Here is an 18,678-nt window from a genome sequence, read left to right as displayed (position 1 = left end):
TGCCTGTGTTTATGTGTGCCTTCATAACCTATGGATTAGGCAAGTGGGGCAAAAAGCAATTTAAAATTAAAGAAACTAGCATTACAAAATGTAAGGGCCTGATACACAAAGGGCCTCTGCTCTCATGGTGGAGGCCCCACAGTCATGAGGTAGACTCCGCACTCGGGTGGAATCTCCATAATGAGAATTCTCATTATGAAGATCCCACCACGACTGCAGGGTCTCCACAACAAGAGCGGGGATCCTTTCTGAATCAGTACCTTAATGTGTAGGCAGTTCCTATCACCATTAACTTTATTTATATTATCCAATTTAAAATGGAGGATTTCTAGATATTTAATAACATTGCAATCTCTGAATCTCCTCAGTCATCACTTCAACAATAGAGGAGTTAATATTTTACTCGGTCAGTTGTGTTAGATTTTGCTGGCGTCATTTTTTAGTTGTTACACAGAATTGATTCAAGTCATTTGTATTTCGGATTGTCTTCTTCCATTAAAATATGACCAGAACAAACTTGATGCCAGAGCAGCTGAACTGGATCACTGCATAAATAACTGTTGTTTGACCCCCTCAGCTGGAGCTAGAAGACACCTTTAAGGACAGTACATGCGGGATGTGTGGAAACTATGACTCCAACATGGACAACGACTTGACTGTCAATGGTAGGAATGATTTATTTTTCTTGCATGCAGTGGCGGGGGAATTTATGACTTTTGTTAGCACTATATCCTTCTTCCATTCTAACTTGCTTTCATGAATACACATGAATGTTATTACACGCAGTGCACATTTCTGTACAAGGATAACATGCAGAACAGAAGTGTGCACTGTGGCAAGATCAACAGATCCATATGGGGCCGATTCATGGTACCCTCAGACATTCAGGACTTTCACGATTGCATATTGCATGACACTAACTATAGCGTGTCTAATGTTCCAGGTTTGTTACATGCGTATGTGTGTCATTAAGTACATTTATTTATTTTGGGAGCCATCAGATATGGAGCTGAGAAACTGTGTACTGAACTGTTAATAAAATCGGTAGGGGGGCGTGGCTAGCAGCCGACTGGAATGGCTGCCTAGCAGAGGAGCTCCGTGGTGAACGAGACCCCATCTCTATATCCTAGCATTTATCCGTTATCTCTGCTGCTCTAGCGATTGCTTTTACGAGAAGACTCCAGGCGGCATCCCCCGCCGAAACCCCGGTGTTGATCCGACACCGGCATCAGCCCCGCGGTGGAGTGCCTGCCTGCGGCCTACTAACATCGTGGCCGCACCGGCCTGGCCTGAAGCACTGTCCGGCCGGAAGTGGAAGGCCGCCGGGAGAACGAACCGGAAGTTCCCGCATCGCACCTCTGACCGTCGCCCGGAAGAATTATCCTGCATCGGGCGGCGACCGAGGACACCTGTGGCGGCGCGCTTCTGAGGTGGGTTGGTGGATCCCCCACACCCCCCCCCCCCCTCCCTTGGCCTGGTTGATATCGAGGGAGCCGGTGAGGGGCACCCGGAGGCAGGGGGGTCGGAGACACCAGTGGCGACGGGTGAGGCTGCCGCTGTGACTTGGAGCCTGCGCCCGATCCACCTGTCGCCTATACTACCGGCGGCACTTGCTACCAGATGCGCCGCCCCTCCTACATCGCCGACCTCACCTGTGTTGCTGCACGGCGGGGACCGCGCTGGTGAGGTGACGGCTTTCCGGGCTCGTGCTTGGGGACAGACAGGTGAAGATAAACCCCGGACCGGAGCCGCCGGCGTGTCGGGTCTGTGACACGGCCACCTTCACATACTGCGGACCCTCTGCGGCCTCGAAGGGGTGCACTGTACCAGTGAGGATTTCCCACAACGTGGACATCAAGTACTGACCACTGCATGCACCCTCATCCCCCAGGGACATAGATCGCCCAGGGTGACAGTGAGAACGCTGTCGCATAGGGGCCAAAACAACCACGTGACGCTCTGCACTAGGATCCACATCTGCCCGAGCCTCGTCTCACCCCTGATCGTCTCTGTTGACTGCGTTGGCCAGCCTCGGCATTGGGGGATCCCACCCTTGCGCCATTCTCAGAGCCTACCCCTGACGCCTCGGCAGGCCTGCCTCCTCGACGGCCCGTCATAGTTGCACGTCCGGACCTCAGGGAGCCAAGACGATATCGGGGCTCTGGCCGGAGCTGACACGCCTAACGGCCCACGGAGGGACGGCGGGATGGCGGGAAAAGGAACGCGGCACAACGCTGCTCAGTCAAGACTGGAAAAATTCGCGTTCGAGAAGAACCCATCGCAACACCCGGAGGGGCGCACGTCCTCAGGCAAAAGCCCCGAAGGTGACGGAGGGAAGAAGGTGACACTTGAGGACTTAATGAGGACGCTCACTAATGTCCAAACTACAGTGGGGGCCATCTCCTCGGATGTGGGCTTACTGAGGGCGGACCTTCACAAGATGACCGAGAGGGTGGCGCAGGTTGAGGTGGTCACGAAATCCCTGGTTGAGGACACCTCCGAACTACAGTTGGCCATGGAGCGGATGGAAGCGGTCACTAAGAAGCTGCAGGAGGGGCGGGCTAGGCGTAACAATGTCAGAATCCTAGGAATACCAGAATCGGAAGGCAAACGGGCGATGGACCTTTACATAGAAGACCTTATCAAGACCGAACTGAGACCAAAAGGTCTATCGAACTTCTTCTCAGTGGAGAGAGCACACAGGGTCCCAGGTGGAACTCCGAAACCGGGTGCAGCACCAAGACCTGTACTGGCCAGGCTATTTAATTTCCGGGACAGGGATGTCATACTTCAAGCGGCCCGGAATGCCCCGCCCATCAAAATACAAAACTCTACGTTGGCCTTCTTTCCTGACTATACGGCAGAGGTGGCCCGACGCCGCAAAACCTTCATGGAGGTAAAAAAGGCCTTGCGAGCAAAGGAATTGCCCTACTCGATGCTTTTCCCGGCGAAACTGAGGATCGTGGATAATCATAAATCCTGGTTTTTTGATACCCCAGAGGCGGCGTGGGACTGGCTGGACGGTCGGCGACGGGTGGAAGAGACTAGACGCACGGGCAGAGGCCAACGAAACCAGCGGTTCGAGAATGCAGAAGCTTCACCAGCATCGACCGGGGAAAATCCTGACAAGGAGCTGGAAGAGAGACCGGAAGCCGACGAACAATGACCTAAAACATGAGTCTCTTACTGGCACAGTCAGATCCATGGGTGGCCACGAGAGATGCAAGGGCTGCCGCTGAAATAGGAACGAGAAGAGCAGACTGTGACTGATGGGGTCACTAGTACCACGGAACACTTACCCCGCAAGCAAGTACATTGGGGGGAAACGGGAGCAGGCACTCTGCTAAGTTGGGGAAGCGGGCGGTTATATGTCCGTGTAGCAGGGAGGCAGGGAGGGGGGAGGGGCGGGGGGGATTGTTTGCCAAGTTCTATTGTTCTCTTTTAGGTCTCATGTTTTTCCTAGGGTTATATGTACACACGACCGCAGGACACTTACTCTGGAACCAGTACACACTGCTGGATCTTCGTCGCCAGCACAGGCGAGGCTTTCTGGTAAGCCTTATATTCTCTATAGGCCATCTAGCTCGACAGGGGGAGGGTTTTGAAACCGCTCTAGGCACTACTCGATACGATAGATGGTATGGGACCCCTGTCCGAGTTGCTTATTCGGGGACACTAACGCCCCGGCACTTAGTAAACAGTGTTTGTTCGTTGGTTGGGTCCCGAAGTTCCAATAGTCACAGGTTCCTGTATAAGCTAACTCTGCACACTGGCGCAGGACACTCTCTGTATTGCCTTTACACAGGGCCAGGCACTCTTCATCGCCACAGTCAAGGCTTCCCATACTCAACGTTGCTGGACCCCGGTCCGAATGCTATATTCAAAGTCACTGACACACAAGAGCACCTACAGTCATGGCTGACCAAGACCTTTTAACGTCTCACCCCCACTCACAATCACTGGTTACTGCCCCGCTTACTATCATCTCCTGGAATGTCAATGGGCTGGGCCACAAAATTAAACGGGGTTTGGTCCTCCAATTTCTTAAGAGAAAGGCACCGACAATAGTATTGCTCCAGGAGACACATCTGGTGGAAACAGCCTGTAAGGCCCTTAACCGCTGGGGGTTTAAAATGGTCACACACGCAGAATTCTCCTCTGGTTCACGTGGGGTCGGTATCCTGGTTTCCAAAAATGCACCCCTACTTATCAAGCACACATGGGCTGACGACCAGGGACGCTTTGCAGCGATCAGTTGCCAGTGGGAGGGACGGCCATATAATATACTAACAGTGTACATCCCCCCTGCGTTGCATCAAGGAGCCTTCCAAGACCTAGGTACCTTACTGCTTGGACTCCCAGAGGGGGAACTAATTGTTGGAGGCGACTTCAATGCGGTGCCAGACGCTGCCATGGATCGACAGCCTCCTCGAGAGGCTACCAGAGCAGACCACCTGTTACGAGAATTCTTAGATGCGTTGGGACTGTTAGATGTATGGAGACTCAAACACCCCCGGGATCGACATTACACATTTCTTTCGGGGGTACATGGTAGTCTTTCCCGGTTAGACTACTTACTGACACTAGCCGTTCCCCCAGAAAAGATTGCATCCATAGAACATCTACCGCGGGGGATATCTGACCATTCCCCAGTGCTACTCACCTACACAGTGCACCCCACCAGACGACAACGGATTTATCCGGTCTATCCTGGGTATCTTAAAAATTGTACCATTGCTAAAGCGCTCAAAACAGCTACCACGAATTACTTCGAAGACAATGTGGGCTCGGTCGAATCACCGTCGGTACTATGGGAGGCATACAAAACGGTGATCAGGGGGCAAGCTATCTCCACTATCACTAGGCATAAAAAGGCACAGAGGGCAACCATAGAGTCGCTCGAAACAGCGGTCCAGACCGCGGAGTTGGCACACGCCTCTGACCCCATGGAGGACACAGCACACACGCTGACGTTAGCTTCTCAGGAATTCAGAGCGTACGCAGAGGACATGACAAAGACAAGGTTAACTGATACGTTACACAGGGTCTATGAATTAGGAGATAAGACTGGGAAAATGCTTGCATGGATTGAAAGGAAGGAAAGGGCGAGTAGATGGATAGCCGCATTAACACTCTCAGACGGTACGCACACAACCTCTCCCCCTGAAATAGTGGAGGAACTGGCTTCCTACTATGAATCAGTGTATACAGCATGTGCGGAAGTGTCGGAAGACAACTGCACACAATTCCTACATGACATTCCTCTCTCCACACTCTCGCAGGAAGATGCGCAGTCACTGGAGGATGACCTGACGGGGGAAGAGTTGGGGGTGGCCCTGGCAACCCTACACACTGGAAAGGCACTGGGACCCAACGGCCTACCAATCGAACTATATAAGACTATGTCGCCGACCCTTACCCAACATATGCTTCCCATGTATGCTGACTGCTTGGAACGGGGCTCCCTCTCGCCAGATCAGAGGTTAGCCACTATTGTCACTATACACAAGCCTGGTAAGCCACCTGACCTGACATCCTCATACCGGCCGATCTCGCTAATGAATGCAGACGCAAAAGTACTAGCGAAACTCCTGGCTCTGCGTCTACAACCTCACCTCACAACACTGGTGCACCCAGACCAATCAGGCTTTATGCCTGGGCGAAACACCTCCCTTAATTTGCGGAGACTAAACGGAATACTACACCGCATTCCCTTACTCCGGGAGGATGCCGCAATTCTCTCATTAGACGCAACCATGGCGTTCGATCTTGTGGAGTGGCCGTTCCTTTTTGCGGTGCTCAGGAAAATGGGCTTTGGCCCTAAATTTTGTGGCTGGGTTAGGCTCCTTTATACAGCACCCTTGGCGCAGATCGTTGCGAATGGGCACACGTCACGCGTGATCACATTGGGTCGCGGCACCCGACAGGGATGCCCCCTGTCCCCGCTATTATTCGCCCTCATACTGGAGCCACTGGCGGTGAAAATCCGTATGGATCCACAGACCTGAGGCATCTCGTGGGGAGAGGGCTGGGAAGACCGCATCTCCCTCTATGCTGATGACGTGCTGCTGTATTTGATGTCTCCAACCCCGTCCCTAGCGACACTAATGGCCTTACTTAAGACCTATGGAGACGTCTCGGGGTATACCATTAACTGGGCCAAATCTCTCTTGTATGTCTTGCGCGGTGCGACGCCCATGCTACCCCATGACTGCACCTTGCAAACGGTGTCCAGGGGGTTTAAATATCTCGGGATATACGTCACCCCACAGGATGCAGTCTTTATGGAAGAAAACCTACTGAAACCTCTACAGAGGCTAAGGTCGGATGTGAAGCACTGGCGTTCCCTTCCTTTGACTTTACTGGGCAGGGCGGCCCTCTTTAAAATGCTCTCACTTCCTAGACTCCTCTATGCATTACAAAACACCCCATTTCCGGTCCCTCTCACATATCTGAAGTCGATTGATGCTGAGATCGCCGCGCTCTTATGGGACGGTAAACCAGCCCGTATTGCACAGGCTAAATTGTCACGTAGTTGGTATGATGGGGGCATTGCCTTGCCGAACGTCAAGCTATACTACTGGGCAGCACAACTTATGGTGGTGAATCAATGGCTACATGCCCCGCAACAGGATCCGGCCTACGCTCTTGACAGGACCGTCCTCCCCCCAGACAAACTTATGAAGGCACTATACTCAGACAAACGCAGGCACACACTCACGGGCCCTACGGCTCACACAATCAAGATTTGGCACGCTGCACAGAGAGCTCTAGGGTGGGAGGGAGTCCTTACGCTAGCCACACCACTCTGGGATACCCCCAAACTTGGCACACTGTCGAATTCAAAAGGTTTCAGGCAATGGGATCTAATTGGCATCTCGACAATCGGAGACCTATGGATAAGGGGGGAGATTATTTCATTCCCAGCCCTACAAGAGAAGTATGGGATGGGACAAACTGAACACTATCGATATGCACAAATCAAACATGCCTTGCAGGGGGCCATCCCATCTGGTACAATTCTTGCCGCATCCTCCCCCCTGGAGGATAGACTCCTCACTGACCACTTAGATAAGAAGGCGATCTCCCTTACATATCGGAAGCTCGTCAATAATCTCCCTGACCCCACGGTAGTCCTCCGCAGTCGATGGGAGGTGGATCTGGGAGACATAGCTGATGAGGACTGGTTACATGCACTGGCATCGCCCAGAGAGACCACCATACCTTCGCGACTGAAACTGGTACAATTAAAAGTATTACATAGAGTGTACTATTCACGTACTCTACTGCACAAGCTGGGGCGCACCCCGGAACCTACTTGCCTCAGAGGTTGTGGATCCCCAGGGACTTTCTATCATATATTATGGGATTGCCCCAAAATACAATCATATTGGGAGGAGGTTTTGTTTGAGATATCGGAGGCGACGGGGGTTGTACTGCAGAATGACCCTAAGTGTTGTATACTGAATATCTGGTCGCCTACTGATATGAACAAGGGATTGCAACTCTGGGCGACACTGGGTATGGCCATTGCAAAGCGTAACATTGCTAGGAGATGGGGATCTGGTGTGAAACCCTCATGTACTCGGTGGTGTAATGATATGGACTCAGCAATGGTAGCAGAAAAGGCAGTATATGTGCATAGAGGGTGCCCTAAGAAATGGTCGAGAATATGGAATAATTGGAACGAATATCGAGGGAACTTATGTGAGCCCCCGGAGGACCTGCTAGAACCTGATGATGACCCGTAGAGGGAGTGATAAAATGTCTTCACTCTATTATGGCCTTCTATATGTTTTGGGGCACGGAGGGGGATGTCCTTGGAATAAATATGCTGAGAAATGGTCTAAGACAGGGCGCTATAGACTGTGTGCCTTGAAGGGCGCCTAGGGGGGGTCATAGTTGCAGTTACGAGGTATGTCGTGCTAGACGGGGGGAGGCGCAGAGAGTGCCAGGCAAGACTAGTGGTATGGATTGAGATGGGAACTGTTTCCATAGTATGATAGTGTACTTAGGACCCAATTGAAAATGCTTGTAATGTGTAACCCTGTAGGATGTTGATAATGACTGGTTTAATCCTACTTTTCATAGAGACAAGTTATGGTTGTTTAATATAAAATAAGACGGACTAGGTCTGTGAACACTACTATCCGAATGTATTCAGCGGATATATACACGATTTACGACTTGGCGAGGATGGCCGTTAACATTGCATTAATGTTGTGATACTGTACGTATGGTAAATAGCGGCCAGCCTCCGGGTTGTGTGCAAGACGCTGTGTATACCTGAAAATTTAATAAACGTCTTTTAAAAAAAATAAAAAAAATAAAAAAATAATAAAATCGGTAAATAATTTCTAGTGTTGTGTGTGTGAGAAATAGCAGGAACGCTCTGGTCCCTGACGGACTCCATAGAATAGTGGCGTAAGTGATTTGGTGTGGCAAAGAAACTTCATGATAAAGCATGATGAAGAACGCGTAGCTAGCGGTGACACCCTGATGAATAAAGACATGTCATACTGAGCTCTGTGTGTGGTGTGATCATTTACATGTACATGGGCTGGGAAGGACACTACACTGGCACCAAATATGGAATTACGTAAAGCCACAAGCCAAAGAAACGAGAGTGTTCTCCTGGAGAGTTTGCCTTGGTCCAGCAAACTCATTGTGCATGCAGTGTGTGCCTCAGTTGAGGTGAACAAATCGATGGTTGGCCAGCCAGTGCAAGGCATGTGAAGAAAGTGAAGGGCTTACATAAAAGAATTTTTGTCATTTGTCAAAAGCAATTTTTGTCATTGGCTAGAAATTTGATGGTAAAATAGAAAAAGTGGGAAATACCTATCTGACTGACTTTCTGGAAATGCTCAATCTCCTGCACCAGATACATATGGGCTTTCTTCTCTGGTATAGTACAGAGATAGCCCTTTTATTAGCCTCGGAGGACCTAACAAAAACCCTTAACTGGGGAGAAACAGCTGCACTCATTCTTCTTCATATGAGTGCAGCCTTTGATACTGTGTCCCATTGTATCCTCCGACATGGATTAGAGGTGGTAGGTATCACAGAGAAGGTGCTTACATGACTGACCTCGTTTCTAGACAATAGTAGTTACCAGGTCAGGACAGGGCCTTGCCTGTAGGAAGGTGGAGAGGGCCCCAGGGGTCATTGTTGAGGCCAACTTTTTAAAATATCCTTGTCGGCATTTTGGCAGACATCATCTGTTCAGCTGATCTCACTATGGTGTTGTATGCTGATGACACCCAGATCATTGTTTCCCTCTCCCCTAACACAATCCTAACCTCAGAGTCACTCTCCACCGCCTAAACAGGTGAACAATTGGATGACAGCCAGTTACTTTAAATTAAACAGCAAAAAAACTGAGGTTATGGGTGGTGGAAACAACCCAGCATTGTGGGACCACATTCTCTGTCCTTTGTGCCGGGGTGACCGCCCTTCCCCTAAAATGGAGGTTAAGAGCCTTGGTGTTTTAACAGTTAACAATCTAAGCATTGGCCACCTAGGCAAAGTAAATGTGTTGGTCTCCTGAGAGCCCTCAAAAAAAGCTGATAAATGGCTCGGTGGGCAAACTCAAAGAGTTGTGGGACAAAATCTTGTTCTTCCATGCCTAGACTATGGTAATTCTCTTTTTCTAGGCAGCCCTGCTTATATAATTCAGAAGTTGCAAGTTATTCAAAATACTGCTGCCAGAATACTTCTGAGCCTGGCTAAAACCCAATCCACATGTCTGGCTTTGGCACGCTTTCATAGGTTGCCGATTAGCAATATAATTGAAATCAAAGCCTTATGAATAGCACACAAGGTAAAATACATTCATGCCCCGCATATCCTTGTTCACCTTATCACACCATACCACAAGGCAAGAGATTTAAGATCCAACAATTGCTCCCTCCTGGCTACCCCAGAATTAAAAGAGCTAAGGGTGGAGGGCAATCATTTGTATACTTAGGGGGGTCATTAGGATGGCGGGCGGACTTTGCCCGCCCGCATCCTCGTGGTAATAGGGACCGCCCGTCCTAAGGGCGGGGTCCCGTGGTGGGTATTAGGAGGTGCCCGCCACAGTGGCGGGCACATCCTGTATTTTTAGCATTGTGGCAGGCGGTGCTCTCTGCACCGCCAGCCACAATGCTAAAAATGCATTGCAGCATTTGCATTTACAAAGCGGCAGGCACCACGCGGTGCCTGCCGCTTTGTAAATGCAAATGAAGGGGGGTACAACCTGTGTGTGGTACCCCCCTGTGTGCACCCCCCACCTCTCCTTCACTCTGGGGGCCCGCAGGGCGACCGGGGCGTAAAAGCGGCGGACGGTCATTCTGTCCACCGAGGTCTCCCCCGCCATACTAATATGGCAGGGGGAAAACTAGTGTGGATGTCGGGCGGATTGCCCCCGCCAGGCTGGCACTGGCTACCTCCAGCCTGGCGGGGGCAATCCGCCCAACATCATAATGGGCCCCCAGGTGTCTAAACTTTGGAACTCTCTGTGCAGTTACCTCAGAGTCAACGACAACTTTTTAAGCTTTAGGAAACAATTGAAGACCCGCCTCTTTGCCTAACCAATACATTTCTTGTTAACGACGTGCTGGGAAGGCCAGTCCTGAGTAGCTACTCGCTTTATAAGACATAACATAACATAACATAAAATCGAGACAAAAGATACTGCCCCACAGCCTAACACAGAGCTGTCATTCATACTGTATGACAATGCTAAAGACAGCAAAAATTCAGGTTCAGAGAAGCACCAAAGGCAGTGCTTGCGGAGTGCAAGGAAGTGCTAAATTAGGAAATCTTCTGATACGAAGAAACACTAAAGGCAGTAACAATCAGGTACTGAAAGTGCTATGAGTTGTGACAGCAAGGTGGAAGAGAATGCTGTGAGTAGAAGCAGATAAATGTAGAGAAATATTAGAGTTGACAATAACCAGATATATAGAGAATATAGTTAAGCTTACTAGAACTGGAGTAAAGAGAGCCATGTGACCTCGACACGAGCCACCACAACCCAAGCAAAAGCACGGGGGTTGTGCCTATGAGACTGGTGAAGAAAGAAGCTTTTCAATGGCTTCTGAGAAAAGAACCAAATATGGCATCAACGCCTTCTAAAAACCACACACTCCTTTCAACATCGCCAAAAAGCAGAATCGGTGACCGATGGACTGCCTGGATCCAACCTTTGATAATTTCACTGATGCACTTGAAGAAGCAAATGACAAAAAGATCATTAAAAATCTGAAGTATTTGGCGGGTGAAGGAGTAAAAGAAGTGATAAACTAAAAACCACATAGGTATGAAGTGACGTACTGTCAAATCAAAGAGGCGTTAAACACCAAGTACAAACCAATGGCAACTGTCAACTGTGAAAGTTACATTTGCAATCAAGGAACAATTAATGAATTTGTATAAAGACGTGATTCACTCATCATGCTTTGCAAGTTTAATGAGTTCAACAATGAAGAGGCCATGCTTTTCAGAGTAATAGATGGTTTTCCCCATAATTCATTCAGATGATGTATGTTGAAAAAGACACTCAGTTTGGAGCAAGTATCCATGGCTGGTAGAGTGGATGAAAGAGTGACAGACAAGCTGCTAACATAGAGGTTGAAACAGCCCAAAATTAATTTTGTGAAAAGTAGGCCAAAACACGAGGTAGAAGGCAGCAAAGTAATGTCTCCAGAAAAAAAAGTTGTGTTTTTGATGTGGATTTTCCTTTCCATCTTAAGGTAAATGTACCACCACTGGACAAATATGTAAAGGCTGTCGTAAAGAGAACCATTTTGTAATGGTTTGCAAAGTGTAGGAAAGATCAAGAGTATCACATTAAGCAAACAAAATGGATGCCTGAAAGTTCCAGAGACCGTCTGACCACACCCACAAGGCCAAGTGGCAAAATCAGTTGAGGCAAATAGTAGCTGAACAACATCAATTGTCGCCAAATTACTCACCCTAAAGTTAATCACTGTCATTGTCAATTGACAGTTAGGAAGATGGCTGTGTGATGTCAATGTCGACCACTGACCAACATGCGTGTGTAGGAATGGCTTTTTGCTGAAAGAATGCTGGTCGAAGCAAGATCGACAAGCGGTAGTGCGAAATTCATTTGGACACTGTCCCAAAATCACACTGAAGGTGTATGAGTGCTCCATACCTTTTTTAATAGACAGTGATGCTTCGATAAACATTATGCCATGGAAAAAGTGCAATGAACTGTCTCCAATGCTCTGTTTAACTCCGTTGAAAATGAAGGTGTATATGCCAGATGCTTGAACACCACTGCAAAGTCAAGGTTCAATTCTAGCAACAGTGAAACATGAAATAATAGAAGTACAAGCACCAATTCATGTCCTGCTTGGCACTTCATCAAGTGCATGTTTACTCAGTTTCAGCGCTGCTGCTGACATGGGGCTGATTTCTGTAAGCTACAATGTCTATCATGAGACAGTGGATCAGTTTCCATCCTTGTTTCATGGACTAGGAAGACTTAAGGCAAAGAAAGTGCAACTGCAAATAAATAAGAACATCTGTCCTGTTGTTCAACACCATTGTCAAATTGCATTTCATTTACAAGAGGTTGTAGAGAAAGAACTTGAGACACTATTAAAGCATGACATCATTGAGTGATGCACTGGTCTGATCCCATGTATGTTACCCATAGTGATGGTGCCCAAGGATAGGAGAGGAGCCATGCATAACTGCGTTGAAATACACCAAGCTAACAAGGCAATTGAAAGAGAATGTAGCAAAGTGTGAGTTTCTTAAAACAAAACTCAAGTTCTTTGATCTTATCTTTTCTGATGGGGGAATGACTCAACATCCAAATAAAATACAAGCTTTGTCATCCACTTTTTCCCCACAAGATGTAACTATACTGCCTATTCTTTGGTATTGTCAGCTACTGTTCAAAGTACATACATGAATTTGCCACTGTGGGTCCCGTTGAGAGACTTAATGAAACAAATTGCTCCATTTTGATGGTCATGTGAATGTGATCAAAGCTTCAAGAAAATCAAACTTGTGATTCAGAATGCCACTGAAATGGCATAGTTTGATCCGAAACTACAAGCAGATTGTTGTTGATACCAACCCAATAGGGTTAGGTGCAATGCTTGCACAGCACAATGGGCATCTTAATGAATCAAAAGACATTGTGGCTTATGCTAGCCAGAGTTTCTCACAGATGTGACATGCGCATTCACACCCTAAAAAAGAAAGAATCACTGTGATGTGGGTTTGTACGCATTTTCATATGTTCCTAAATGATAATCACTTCACAGCTGTCACTGACCACTGACTATTCCTCACCATTTTTGACAACCTTAAAGCCAAGATGCCCCCTCACATTGAGAGGTGGGGTTGTAACTGAAGAAGTATGATTATACAATTGTACATCATCCAGGAAAAGATCAAAACACTGCTGACTATTTCTCACATGCACCAATACCTTGTCATGGCAACACTTATAAGCGGCTGATGCCTATGGTAACTTCATCACATAATCCAGCACTCCTGCTTCCGTTTCATTGGAACAAATCAATGTTGCCATACGCGCTGACAGAGATTTGTTAATATTCAATGACAATATTGCACATCAGTCCTGGAGAAAATATATTCGACCTCTTCATGAAGACCTTGAATACCAGAGATTAATACAAATGTGCAGGAAGAGCTTTCAGTTGCCATAAAGCAATTATATTATGAGGTTCATGAATTGTTATGCCTGAGTCAATAAGTCATTGAACTGGCACATGAGGGATACCATGCAGTTGTTGCTACTAAACAAGCCCCACGGGACCGAGCGTGGTTCCCTCATCTTGATGAAAGAGTTGGGAACAAATTATGGGCATGTCATTTGTGCAACTGCTTGTCATCCAAAAGAAACCCAAATCCATTAAACATGTCTGATCTTCCAAAGCATACATAGGAAAAGATTGCAATTCATTTCTTCGGACAACTTAACAATGGATATCACCTACTAGTATTTGTTGATGATTACAACGGTGTTACCCTTGTGGAAAATCTGTCATCTTCCACTAACAGCAGAGTCATTGAGAGATTAGAAAGTATTTTTGCAACATGGGGTTTTTCTTCAATTTTGAAATCTTACAATGGACCTCCTTTTAATAGTTAAGAAATTAAAAATATTCTTACTTACCTTAATCTCAAGCATCAGAAAAGGACACCTCCTTGTCCCCAGGCGAATGGTGCTGTCAAGCAATTTATGAGCACCCACAAGAAGATTGTTCAGCTCGCTATACTTTAGAGACTAGAACTCAAATCTGTCCTTCACACTACTCTTGGTGAATACAGGTCAACTCCCAACTCTACCACAGGTAAAAGCCTTGCTAGCTTAATAACATTTGAGAGAGTCATGGAAAAGAAATTGCCACAATGGACCGCTGAAAGATTTATTGACATTAATCAACTTCGCACTACTGATTCGGCTCACAAACAAATAATGAAGACCTATGCAGATATATGCCACTGTGCTCAGAGTACTGTGTTCAAAGGAGAAGACCACGTATTTGTCTGACAGAAACGGAAATGCACGTCTGATGCTCCTTTTGATGCTTACCCAGTGAGGGTTGTGACTAGCACCACTAGAGCGTCATCCTATTTCAAATAGCTATCTCAAGGTTCATTGACTCTAGACGTTCAGAGTGAGAACCTTCCATCTCGGAGTCAAGAGAGCCCAAATAGGGTACCTGTGTCTGTGTCAACTGTGCCTCTCCTGTGTCTCCTCAACCTCAAGTCATGAGATCTGTAAGATTGATTCAAGCACCTGGATGACTCATCGAAAGGTTATGATGTGTATATGTATTTTTGTGTAATTTTTAGTGAACAAGCTGGAAGATGTAGTGTTGTGTGTGTTAGAGATAGCAGGACACCTCTGGTCCTTAATGGACCCCAAAGAATAGTGAAGCAAGTGATTGGATGTGGTTAAGAAAAATCACGACAAAGTATGAGCAGTTAAGGGTCACACTCTGAAGGATGAAGATGTGCAATACTGATGTGTGCAGTGATCATGTACATGTACCTGGGTTGCTGAGGACACTACACAATTGATTCAGAAAGTCCACTCAGCAAACACAGAGAACTAGCAGCATGACGCAAAATGATGGGGCCCTCTGCAGAACTTGATAGGGGGCCCCTGAGTCTCTCATATCTCATAGATATTCATTTATCGTGTGTGGCATTGGACCCCATTTGAAGGGTTGAGGGCCCTTGGAGGGTTGTGACCCCCTTGCATTGCTGAGGCTGCAGGGCGTGCATTATACCCATGCAGAAATGATCCGAACAACAAAAGTGCTAGTTCAATGGAAACTGAAATGAAGCCTTTAACTCAGGTCCCACACAGAGCTTAAAAGACACTGAAAAGTGTCAGCCTTCCACCGTGGATAGTTTGCACTGGATTTCGCCAAATAGCATTTAAGATACTCTGACTCGTTAAAACCTTAACAATATCCTGGTTTTAAAAAACTAAAAACTACTTCACTGGGTGAACAGCCCAAGCATGGTGCAAATTAAAACAATAATTGTGAAAGTTTAGTCCAGTGGGAGACAAAATGATAGAAAAGATAGAAGAATTAAAAAGTGCCTGTAGTAGCCTTTATACACCACGTCTGTAGCACAATGATAATACTAGGGGCCTGATATCAATGTCGATCAGAAAGCTTCTGACTGCTGGTCAGAGGCTTTCTGACCAACATATTACAATGACAGGGATCAGAGTTTAAAGTGGCCGGGCCATCTGACTTGGTTCCAATAGGCTCAAGGAGCCCATCTGCCAGTCGGAAGGGCTTCATAAGCCCTTTTGAATGGCGTTTCGGCTATCGTGATTATTATCGCACTATCCGACAGATGTTCCATGTTGGCCTTTCTGACATTGAACTGCTGTCAGAAAGTGTCTTTTGGAGCCCCTAGCAGGGCAGCCATCCCTCTGTGGCTTCCGGCTGTGGCATTTGGGGGGCACCATAGGTGCCCCCCTCACATCTCGGCACAATGCAGGCACAGTGAGGTGCCAGCCACACAGTACAGGGATGTGCAAAAACCTATGTTTTTCAATTGGAGCTGTGCTGCAGGCAGTTTCAGCCCGCCGCACAAGCTCCCATTTAGAAATGAAAGTTTGCGACTGCACCTAATTGTGGTGTCGTAACTGCTGACCTGAGATCTTGACATCCACAGCGACATCAAAATCAAGCCTTAGATGTTCATAACTCATTCTGGTAAAAACCCATAGTACTTTAAATCAGAAAATCCTGGGCAGTTCTCTTAGAAGAAACAGAGTGTCTCGAATAGATGACTACATGATTTGATCCTCCTGAAATAATCATTCATGGTCTAAGTACCCATCCTTCTCCTTTGCTTTCTATGCCTTCTAAGTCATCTACAATATCTGAGAATCTCTCCACTATGTGTGTTCTTTGCACTCTCTATCTCATCTTTACAAGGCGGCAGTGAAAAACTAATCATGTCAAGTCCTATATCACTGTGAGATTATAGAGCTGTACGTGTTTTTGATATGGCTTGCCTTTCATGTACTGATTCTTCAGATGCTAACTATAGTGTCCTAAATAGTTGGGGAAGACATTGCACCTTTGAACCTGTCTGTGCGAATAGTGGAGAAGAGGATAGTCCTTTAAACTTTGGGGGCCACGAGAGGAGGAGAACCACGCTCCCCGATACCCTTGCGCAGCTGAGCCTGTTACCTCTCGCGTTTCCCGCTTCGCGGGAAACGCTTGCTGCTGAGGGGACTGTGGACCGAAAGGGAGGCCAAACTACAACGCCCATAGTTCATCAGGGCCAGGAGGCACCTCCCCATCACGCCCTCCACAGGGGCTTCAAATCGGAGAACAGCACCGAGCACTGCGGAAGGCGCAGGATGAGCCGGGCGAAATCCGGGCAAAGGGCGGGCCGTCTTAGGCCGTCCAAGGCAGGCCAAGACTGGACTGGGCCACCCCCATGAGGCCTGGAATAGGGCTGGTAAGAGTCTTCCTGGGGAGACGGGACAATTATTTAATACCAATTTTGACTAGAGCATATCCGCTAACAAGCAGCTGTCTGAGCGCTGCTACAGCCAAAAACGCTCGTTTTCTTGGCGCCATAACCTGGTGTGGGAAGCCACGAGACACGCCCCCCCTCGGTCGGCCACGCCCCCCACAGGTACAAATAGGACGCGCTGATTACTAGCGCGAACTATCTTGAAACTGAGAATACTCCTGAGGCGGAAAGCCGGGAGCTTTGCTTCGTGTTTTTAAAGACTTTTAAACTTGTAATTACTGTGATTTTATACTTGCACTGACCTCTTGGCATTTATCAAAACCACTAACAAGCAGCTGTCTGAGCGCTGCTACAGCCAAAAGTGCTCGTTTTCTTGGCGCCATAACCTGGTGTGGGAAGCCACGAGACACGCCCCCCTCGGTCGGCCACGCCCCCCACAGGTACAAATAGGACGCGCTGATTACTAGCGCGAACTATCTTGAAACTGAGAATACTCCTGAGGCGGAAAGCCGGGAGCTTTGCTTCGTGTTTTTAAAGACTTTTAAACTTGTAATTACTGTGATTTTATACTTGCACTGACCTCTTGGCATTTATCAAAACCGCTAACAAGCAGCTGTCTGAGCGCTGCTACAGCCAAAAACGCTCGTTTTCTTGGCGCCATAACCTGTTGTGGGAAGCCACGAGACACGCCCCCCTCAGTCGGCCACGCCCCTCCCGTTCGCCCAGGACCTCCTCTATAAATTATGAGTCCTTCCCGGAAGCGCAGCGGACGAGCGCAGCGGGCGCGACGATGGCGCGCCGAAGGCGCGCTTAAGGCAAGCTCGTCTGCGCTCGTCCGCGATCTGGACGCGATAAACGCGGCCCACTCTCATCAACTACTCATAACTCCTAGGGCCCACTCCCCGCGGTATACCCGTGAGACATTGCTCAGTCTGAGAGAGTCTGCACACGTAGGCCACTTTACCTTCTCTGACAATGCCTTTCCTTTGCAGGATTTCACCATTGGGGGCTTGTTCCTTGGAGGTCTCCTTAATGTCAGATCCCTGCCTAAACATGCGAATGAAATACAGCTACTTGTTGACAATCATCATTTAGATGTCCTCTTTCTTACGGAGACATGGACTCATGCTGATTGTGATGTTGAATTAGATTGGGCCTGTCCGCAGGACTATAAAATCCTGCACCTTCCTAGACCCAAAGGTCGAGGTGGCGGAGTTGGCATTATTCATAGAGCATCATGGCTGATCAACATCCTAGACTTAGATCCGGTCGCCGAGACCGAGCTCTTTGGCCTCTCCATTGACTGTCTCAATGGAGCCACATTCACAACCATCGTTTGCTATCGCCCTCCGGGGTTTTTCAGCTCTCAACAACAGCAATTGCTACTCACCACCTTCACAAACATGGCGATCTCCCATAGTAAGTTAATCATCTTAGGGGACTTCAATCTCTGGCCAAACGGTAGTCTTGATACTGGACTGCACAACCTCCTGCTTTCCTGCGAAAGCGTGGGACTCTATCAATTGGTCAAAGAACCCACTCACAAAGCAGGTCACATACTCGACCTTATTTTTTCCACCCCCTCATTAGTACATCTGAATGAAATCCTGCCCATGACCTGGACAGATCACGCCCTCCTTAAATTTTTTATTACCGCTAAAGGGACTA

At 47.8% G+C, this 18,678-nt stretch overlaps 2 protein-coding genes across 9 annotated transcripts in view; one reads left to right on the top strand and one right to left on the bottom strand.

Annotated features, from left to right (window-relative positions):
* Positions 1-18,678, bottom strand: part of LOC144823886 (uncharacterized) — a 1,846,314-nt gene that overhangs the window by 1,015,210 nt on the left and 812,426 nt on the right. The window lies entirely within an intron of this gene.
* Positions 1-18,678, top strand: part of LOC144823884 (mucin-5B-like) — a 946,734-nt gene that overhangs the window by 211,515 nt on the left and 716,541 nt on the right. Inside the window, exon 4 of the mRNA XM_078682773.1 lies at positions 578-665. Coding sequence (XP_078538899.1) covers positions 578-665 — 88 coding nt within the window. The remainder of the gene's footprint in view (positions 1-577; positions 666-18,678) is intronic.

Source organism: Lissotriton helveticus, chromosome 3_1 (assembly GCF_964261635.1).
Source record: "Lissotriton helveticus chromosome 3_1, aLisHel1.1, whole genome shotgun sequence".
Taxonomy (NCBI): Eukaryota; Metazoa; Chordata; class Amphibia; order Caudata; family Salamandridae; genus Lissotriton; species Lissotriton helveticus.
The sequence above is the reverse complement of the archived record's forward strand: the minus strand, read 5'-3'. Positions and strand labels throughout refer to the sequence as shown.